Source organism: Phyllopteryx taeniolatus, chromosome 22 (genome assembly GCF_024500385.1).
Source record: "Phyllopteryx taeniolatus isolate TA_2022b chromosome 22, UOR_Ptae_1.2, whole genome shotgun sequence".
NCBI classification, from domain to species: domain Eukaryota; kingdom Metazoa; phylum Chordata; class Actinopteri; order Syngnathiformes; family Syngnathidae; genus Phyllopteryx; species Phyllopteryx taeniolatus.
In genome coordinates, this window is record NC_084523.1 from 8,592,917 (window position 1) to 8,601,260 (window position 8,344).

The 8,344-nt window shown below is 45.9% G+C and overlaps 1 protein-coding gene across 4 annotated transcripts; it reads left to right on the plus strand.

The window, feature by feature from the left end:
* Window positions 1-114: 114 nt before the first annotated feature.
* Window positions 115-7,120, plus strand: gnai1 (guanine nucleotide binding protein (G protein), alpha inhibiting activity polypeptide 1). 4 transcript variants are annotated; one of them, XM_061761673.1, is made up of 10 exons: window positions 118-369; window positions 446-643; window positions 2,331-2,373; window positions 2,724-2,865; window positions 2,972-3,129; window positions 4,487-4,615; window positions 5,302-5,431; window positions 5,515-5,668; window positions 6,131-6,355; window positions 6,527-7,120. In XM_061761673.1, exons 2-9 carry the CDS (start codon window positions 526-528, stop codon window positions 6,319-6,321), a joined length of 1,065 nt encoding a protein of 354 aa, XP_061617657.1. In that variant the 5' UTR covers window positions 118-369; window positions 446-525; the 3' UTR covers window positions 6,322-6,355; window positions 6,527-7,120. The 4 variants fall into 4 exon arrangements, with proteins under 4 accessions (XP_061617658.1, XP_061617657.1, XP_061617654.1 ...); XM_061761670.1 differs by having other exon boundaries at window positions 119-340; XM_061761672.1 differs by having other exon boundaries at window positions 119-332.
* Window positions 7,121-8,344: the final 1,224 nt, after the last annotated feature.

Here is an 8,344-nt window from a genome sequence, read left to right on the forward strand (position 1 = left end):
AAAAGCAAACTAAATAGGCGTTTTGAACTTAAACGCTTCAGCTAAAGTAAGATATCTTGACAAGATATTTATGAGCACGTGACATGACAAAATCCGTTTTCATGGCGCGTGGAAATGTTTAGTACGCATTGTGCCGGAAAACGCCGGAAGTGTGCCTCGTCGTCCGCCGTGCGGTGTTCGTTGGCTCCTCCTCCCGCACGCATTTCAACTGCCGCCGCCGCCACGGATGGAGCCGAGCGTCGAGAGGGAGAGGCACCACCGAGGATTTGCCAGCCCGTCAAATTAGCGCCCATCTCGGCTACGACCTGCCCGCCACCTCGGCGCTGTGAACGGTAGAAAAGTACAACTTCCGCCTCCAACACATCGACTGTGCGATTTATTTTTATTTTTTTTCCGGTTGTTTTTTTATTTATTTATTTATTTTATTTATTTTTTTTGAAAAAAGGGCGTGTGTGAGCTGGCAGAGTGGGAGATCATTTTAACCGTTTCATGCGGGTCCAGTGAAGCCATTTTAGCCGGTCGAGGATGGGCTGCACGCTGAGCACGGAGGACAAGGCGGCGGTGGAGCGGAGCAAAATGATCGACAGGAACCTGAGGGACGACGGCGAGAAGGCGGCCCGCGAGGTCAAGCTGCTGCTGCTCGGTAAGATGGGCAGGGGAGGGGGGGTTGGTGCTAGCTAGCCACGGGGCGGAGGGCGGAGGGTCGCTGGTGCTGCTGGTGGTCGACGCCCAGCTCAAACGTCCGCGTCGAGTGCCTTTTCCCCCGGCTACTTTTGTGCTCTGTCAACCCCAACTTCCACTCATAACTTTGGTACGTGAACGCAACATTTCTATTATTTATAAAAAATAACCGCAATATTACGTGTAAAAACTCCCAGTTCAACTACATAATTGTGTTAGTTTTTAAACATCAAGTCAGCATGACTCGACGTGTATTGAATGTTAATGGCCTGGGAACTATTCAACCATCACATCTGGGAAATGATTTGTGGCCTTTAAATGCCCTCAGAAATGTCAGCTGCACTGCCAACGCGCCCAAATTAGTCATTTAACAACACGAAACACTCCAAAACAATAAGAGCTATAGCTATGGTGGTAATAGCGTTTAAAACATTAGATCTCGTGCCAGGTTTACGGCAAAGACAATTCTGGGAAATTACAATCCGTTAAAAGCCACATAACCGCAATTCTGGCATGATTATATGTCCGTATGTTGTGCTGATTATTTTTTTTTAAACATTGTTTACACACAGAGGCAACACTGTTATGCTTGTAAACAGAGACCTGAGGTGAGGAACTTTTCCATGCTTGGGCAAATGTTGACATACACACACAAGCACACACGTGCGCCATGTGGGTTACCAGGACATGATTGAAATAAAATCCGAGATCAATAGGCAGCTAAGTCCTCCATTTTTTTCAGTTTTAGGGCAATGGGCGTATATATTTGAGCACATTCCTCAAGTGCTCGGGGGGGGGCAGACGCAGCTTGCCCCGGCGTGTCAGGTCAGGTTTGCGGCGAAGGCGGGTAAATATTTTCATCACGTCACGTGGAATTCTCTGTTCTGTTCGCTGGGAATTCGCGGCACCGTTGTTTTCGTTACGACGGATGCCTCGTCGGGATCCCGTCCAATGCGGGTAACGCCGGCGGGCCTCGTCGGGTTACTGCCGGTGTGAAGTGACGCCGGGAGAAAGCCACAAAAAACCAAAATGTACGGTGAGAAGCAAAGCATTCAAAATGTAGAATGCGGAACAGTTCTTCGCCAAATTGGCACTAAAGCAGCAGATTGGTCATCGAGAGCTTTCAATAAGATTAACACTCAAAATAGAATTTAAACGACGGTAGTTAGTCAGTAATTGGGCCATACAGCTGCGATGAATAGTAGGGCAGTACTTGGCTTTCACCAGCAGAGGCGCTGTTTGTTCATTTGGAGCGGGTTTCGCAGTCTAAAGGAGGAGAACGTCGATCACAGTTGGGCAAATGATGTCATTGTATAAGAGGAAACGTCATTTTTACAAAAATACGTTTCAAATATGACAGTCATTTTGCAAAAAAAAAAAACTAAGTCGGAACGTCACAAAACGAGTATAGTTTTGTAATATGCCAGAAAAGAAAGGGAAATAAAGGTGGAATATTACATAAAGGTGGAAATTTTCCGAAAATAAATATAAAAAATGTCCTACTTTTGTGAAAAGCAAAGCCTCCGAACATCACTCGCCGCCGCCGTGTCGTTTTGCGGCCACGCGAGGGTTCATTACAACCGAGCCGGCTCGGCCTGTTGAATTATTGAATGTGAAACGAAGCCGTGACGCGTGTCCCTCTTCCGCAGGTGCCGGCGAGTCGGGCAAGAGCACCATCGTCAAGCAGATGAAGTGAGTCGCTTTCGCACCGGCACGTAAATATGACGTAATGCATGTGACACATTTCAAAAGATGCATTCAGAAAAGACTTTTTTGGGGGGGGGGTTTTTGGTTTGCTTCCGTGTCAAACGGCACCGCATCATGCTTGTAAATAAATGTGCAAAAAAAAAAAAAGACATTGAAAATCAGTGAATGCCTCTTATTCAATAATACAAACAAATATGAATGCATACACCAATTACAAATATTAAGCTCGAACTAAAAAACGAAAAAGTCAAATGAATACATTTGAGGGGAAATGCTTTTCTCAGGCCCGGGCTGACTTGATTATTTCTTTCCCCCCTCACCGGCTCACCCACCAGGATCATCCACGAGGCGGGCTACTCGGAAGAGGAGTGCAAGCAGTACAAGGCGGTGGTCTACAGCAACACCATCCAGTCCATCATCGCCATCATCAGAGCCATGGGCCGCCTCAAGATCGACTTCGGCGACGCCGCCAGAGCCGTGAGTCGCTTTCCGGCGCCTTTCACATTTCTCTTCACGTAGACGCAAAGGCGGACGGCCGGGCAGAAGCCCGCCTGACGTTCTCCCGTCTCCTTTCCCCTCGCAGGACGACGCGCGGCAGCTGTTCGCGCTGGCGGGCTCGGCCGAGGAGGGCTTCATGACCGCCGAGCTGGCCGGCGTCATCAAGCGGCTGTGGCGGGACGGCGGCGTCCAGGCCTGCTTCGGACGCTCCCGCGAGTACCAGCTCAACGACTCGGCCGCGTAGTGAGTCGCAATGCGCAAATGCACTCGCGGTTTATGGGAGTTTATTATTCCAAGAGAAACTTTGTCAATTTATGACTAAGAAGCGTAGAAAAACACATTTCAGAAACATTGTCCAATTGTGTCGAGAAAAATGTCGCCATTTAAGGAAAATGCATCTCAGAATATTCCGAGAACTTGAAGAGAAAAATGCTGTCGAAACATTCACGTGTCACAAGAACGTGTTTGTAATTTAGCAAAAATAAAATTGGAATATTAAGACAAACCTTATAAATGTATGAAAAGTATTTCAAGAAAAACGAATTGAACAAAGTAAAGTGGGTATTTACAGGTGAGGCTAAGCATAAATGCAAACAATGGAAGTCAAATAACAACCTAGACCATTTTTCTATGATTATTATTATTGTTGTTGTTGGCAGCGGCTAATGACGGCAGTTACTTCTGGAAAAACAAACGGCACGGCAACAATGCGAGGCTTATCTCCGAGCCAGAATTCCTTCAGGCGACGTTGCGCAAGCGCCCCGTGCGCACGAACGCACACGCGCTTTGCTTTTCCCGTCGCCGTCGTCGTCGTCTTTCGGCGCTCATTAGCACCATTGTTGCGCAATCCACGTTGACGTCATGAGCCGCACTCACTCGGTTGTTTGTTTTTAACGCGCCGCCGCCGAAAGGTACCAAATAACGACCGTGAAAATATGCCTATATGAACAAAATACAAATCTAACGTTCAGTTTCTATTTTAAGATCAAATTCAAATATATTTTAACTCAAAGAAAAATATATTGTAGCTCATTTTATTTTCACAGCAAATATTTGACATCACAAAAACACAAAGTATCTAAAATGAACAATTACGTTGTTTTTTTTTTGAGGGTGGCATCACAGGAAACAAAAATGAAACCTCAAATAAAAAGTAAAACATTTTAGTTTGGTGCCATCACAGAAATACAAAAAACATAATCTGTAAGTTTAAAAATGAAATATATTATTTTCATTTCTCTTTAATGAAGGAGCTGCGAGAGAGTACAAAATAAGAAAAAACAAATACACTTTAAAAATCAAATGTGTAAAATGTACACAATTTCTTTTAGTATAAAAATATATTTTATTTTGTATTCTATATTTGACTGCGTAAGCCTACCACTTGAATATATTCATATAAACGTGTTCTCTAATTATTGATTGAAGTCTTTTATATTGAATAAAGTATTTAAATATAGAAATAAATCTATTTTATGAATACAATAAAACAAATCCGTTTTATTGTATAAAAATCAGTTGGGTTTTTTTCTGCCATTAAAAAAAAAAAAAAAAGTTTCTTTTCTAGCGCGTTAGCAAATGGGCCGCTTTGTCCCGGCAGCTACCTGAACGACCTGGAGCGGATATCGCAGGGCGCGTACATCCCCACGCAGCAGGACGTGCTGAGGACCCGCGTCAAGACCACCGGCATCGTGGAGACGCACTTCACCTTCAAAGATTTGCACTTCAAGTGAGCGAGCATCTTTCGGGACAATTCGTTGGCTCGCCTTCCTGTTTGTGACTCATTGGCTCCTTTGCAAAATCCCCCTTTTGTGTGTCTGTTTGTGTGTCTGCCTACAGCTGCTGACACAATTAAGCAAGTTTGCCATGACTCACTTGCGCGCTATTAACGGACGTAGGCAGGAAGTGCTCAGGCCGTGATGGCGCTGCGGTTGCCACGTTCGCATGTCAAAAAAAAATAATAATAATAATATTTCACTTTTTCAAAATGATATATACAAATATTTAATATTCATTTCAATAGCCAGATAAATGTATGATAATGGATATTTTTTGCTAATTTGTATATGTATGTATATTAGTGTTTAAAAAAAATTGTGCCTCATGGAGCTATGCCAAATAAGACTAAAATAAATATATACAGGCAAATTGAGAAATTAGTAATTCGTTTTTTTCTAAAGTGTCTTGAAGATTGTGTAAGACATCTTTCGTAATATCGTTTTCTTAACTTTTAACCTCCACCGAACAGTTGAGTTGCCTGCGCCTTTTTCCCGACGTGACTTTCTTCTGGTTTCTGATTGGCTCACATGTCCAGCCTTGGCCCTTTCGCACCCCGCTATCGCTTTGGCATATTTCTGTATTTAGTTAGTTATTTATTGTTGTTTTTTAATACCGTGGCGTCGTCTCGCTCGCCAGGATGTTCGACGTGGGCGGTCAGCGGTCGGAGCGCAAAAAGTGGATCCACTGCTTCGAGGGCGTGACCGCCATCATCTTCTGCGTGGCGCTCAGCGACTACGACCTGGTGCTGGCCGAGGACGAGGAGATGGTGCGTGCGCGGTTCCGACCTTCGGCTATCGACTCTTTCAAAGAAAAGAAACTTCGCGTGAACGGTTTCCGCCTCCCCCGCAGAACCGAATGCACGAGAGCATGAAGCTCTTCGACAGCATCTGCAACAACAAGTGGTTCACCGACACGTCCATTATCCTCTTCCTCAACAAGAAGGACCTGTTTGAGGAGAAGATCAAGAAGAGTCCGCTCACCATCTGCTACCCGGAATATGCAGGTCTGTTGTAAGCGGAGACAGAAAAAGAAAGTCTGAATGTTACCATAGCAGTCATGTTCTTGGGAGGGGGGAAAAAAAAAAAAAGTCGTGATGAGAATAAAGCCGTGGTTCTTCGAGAAAAAGTGGGACATTTAAAAACGCAAATAAATGCGGAATAGTCCAAAAAGAATCCCATAACTTTTGAAATATTCAGACCAAAATGGCATATTTTAATGGGAATAACGTGCTGTCATTTTACAGGGAAAATGTTCAGAATGTCAGGATGAAGTCAGAATATTTGGAGAAAAATGTTGCAATTGAATGCAAATATTGCAAGAATGAAATACCCCGAAATGTCATAAAAATGTACATTTCTTTTATTTCCCCCCCCCCCCCCCCCCAATGTTTCCAAGAACAAAGACTTGTTTTGCCATGACGAAAAGTTGCGTTGAATTTGCTCGCGACGTGGCCTCTCTGCCGCAGGCTCCAACACGTACGAGGAGGCGGCGGCCTACATCCAGTGTCAGTTCGAGGACCTGAACAAGCGCAAGGACACCAAGGAGATCTACACGCACTTCACCTGCGCCACCGACACCAAGAACGTGCAGTTTGTCTTCGACGCCGTCACCGACGTCATCATCAAGAACAACCTGAAAGACTGCGGCCTCTTCTGAGGGCGGCGGATGCGCGCTTCGCTTCTCGCGCCGGGTGAGCAACGCCGACGGCGATTTGTCTTAAATCGGCGCGATGCTGGGGCGAGTCGACGTGTTGCCGCCCCAGTGGCAAACGCCAATAACCATGTTATGATTGCATTCAAGATTTGTTTGGGAGAATTGCATGTTTTTGATGTTTTGGGTCTGTTGTCTTTGTGCTCCTCAGGTGGCATTTCGGTCGGGGGAACGCCGACGGGGCGGAGAGAGGGCGTTCCCGGATGCCCCCGCCCGCCTTCCCGTGCTGTACAGTAACGCCACTTTTAACAGCTTTATTTATGTTTTTTCTCTCGGGACATTTTGAGTCGGATGTTTGTTTTGTAGTCAAAATGGCCGGCTTTTATTTTTTCTGTTGTTTTTGGACTTTTGGGAGGAGAAAGATCCGGTCAAGGAAAGTATCCGACCTTTTGCGTCGGAAAAAGGCGACCGACGCGTAGCCCCTCCCCCCCCCAACACACGTTCGTCCACTCGTGACATTGTTACAATCACATCAGGGGTTCTGCTTTTGAAACGCTGTTTAAAAAAAAAAAAAAAAAAAAAAAAGTCCATTTTCAATTGGCACATTTTCTTGTATATTTGACTGGGTTTTTTCGGTCGCGAGGAGCCATTTTGGTTTATTTCCCTGTGGACGGGCAAGCACACAAGATGGCGGAGGTTCTGCCACGCGAGCGTCGGCATTGCCCCCCCCCCGACCCCCGCGAGGAGGGATACATCACTGCACCTTTGTAGACCCTTATTTTGATAATAAAAATACAAGAAAACATTTACAAGCAACCTTGTCTGTTTACTCACAGAAAAAGAACAAATATATATATATATATATATATATATGTGTGTGTACTAGTTAAGTGGTTCCGGTTTCTAGCAGTTGCACTACTGCCTTCTGGTGTCTTTCTGACATGAGTCAATGTATGCTAATGCTCCACACGAGAAGAACCTTACAGAATTTAGAGGACAAGATTATGAAACCAATATTTCAACTCCGAGAAAACGATGCGAAAGATGACCGCTACGGATTCTTTTTAAGGCCGTTTGTGCCGGGCCGGGCCGGATTAGCCGAGTTCTCCTTGCAGTTCCTCGCAGTACAAAAGTGTTCTGGTGTCTTCATTACGCGATTAAATGGAAATGTTGACGCTGGAGGCGTCTGCTTCCCGTTAAGCCTCGAAGGAGACTTGCTTCCCGCACGTGGCTTTCCGGAAAATGTCTTCTCGTTGCCTCCGAACGAGCACAACAGCGGCACCTTTCTTTTCCTGACGTTGTGGCCTTCTCCCGGCTGTGGGCTTCCCCGGGGCGCAGATTAAAAAAAAACAAACAAGGAAAAGTCTTATCGGGCCCGGCCGCAGCAGCCGGAGCCCTGTGAGACCCCCGGGCTCACATTCTTCCCCGGGGCACAGATCTCACGGCTCGGGCTTCCAGGCAGGAGGTCTGGACTCTTTTAGAAGACGCCTTCTGTTTTCTCGCAAGCGCCTTCTATTTTCAATTTCACGTCCGACGGAGACGTGACCTTGAACTCGCTCAAGGCTTGGACCGCGTGACGCGGGGCCAGCTTGAGAATTAGACCACCGAACCTGACCTGCTTACGACTTAAACCCAATGACTTCTAGGAACTCATTCCAAAGAACCCAGACCACGTGACCTGATCACTTCTTGGGATTTGTATTGCATCATCTGAGACAAAACCTGCGACCTTGGCCATTTGCGTGCGTCTTGTGCCCAAAAATCTGCGACCTGCCCAAGTCTTGAACAGTTAGATATGTGATCGACCTGAATCCTGGACCACATGACCTGGCAACCCACTTGAGAGTCACACCCATAGCTTGGGACTTGTTTGAGACTTTGGACTCGCTCGAATCTTGAACGACAAGACATGGTGGTGCTTCAGATTTCGACCAATGGTCCAATCATTTCCTTGACGTTTGCGCCATATGACCTGGGACTTCCTTGAGACCACATGGAGCTATTCTTTGCTAGAGTCTTGGACTTTAAG

Excerpts from the sequence above, each read along its gene's own strand:
- gnai1 (XM_061761673.1), top strand. The coding sequence starts at position 526 with ATGGGCTGCACGCTGAGCACGGAGGACAAGGCGGCGGTGGAGCGGAGC. Across the intron at positions 2,866-2,971 it reads TCGGCGACGCCGCCAGAGCC|GACGACGCGCGGCAGCTGTT; the intron begins GTGAGTCGCTTT and ends TTCCCCTCGCAG. Across the intron at positions 5,669-6,130 it reads CTGCTACCCGGAATATGCAG|GCTCCAACACGTACGAGGAG; the intron begins GTCTGTTGTAAG and ends TCTCTGCCGCAG.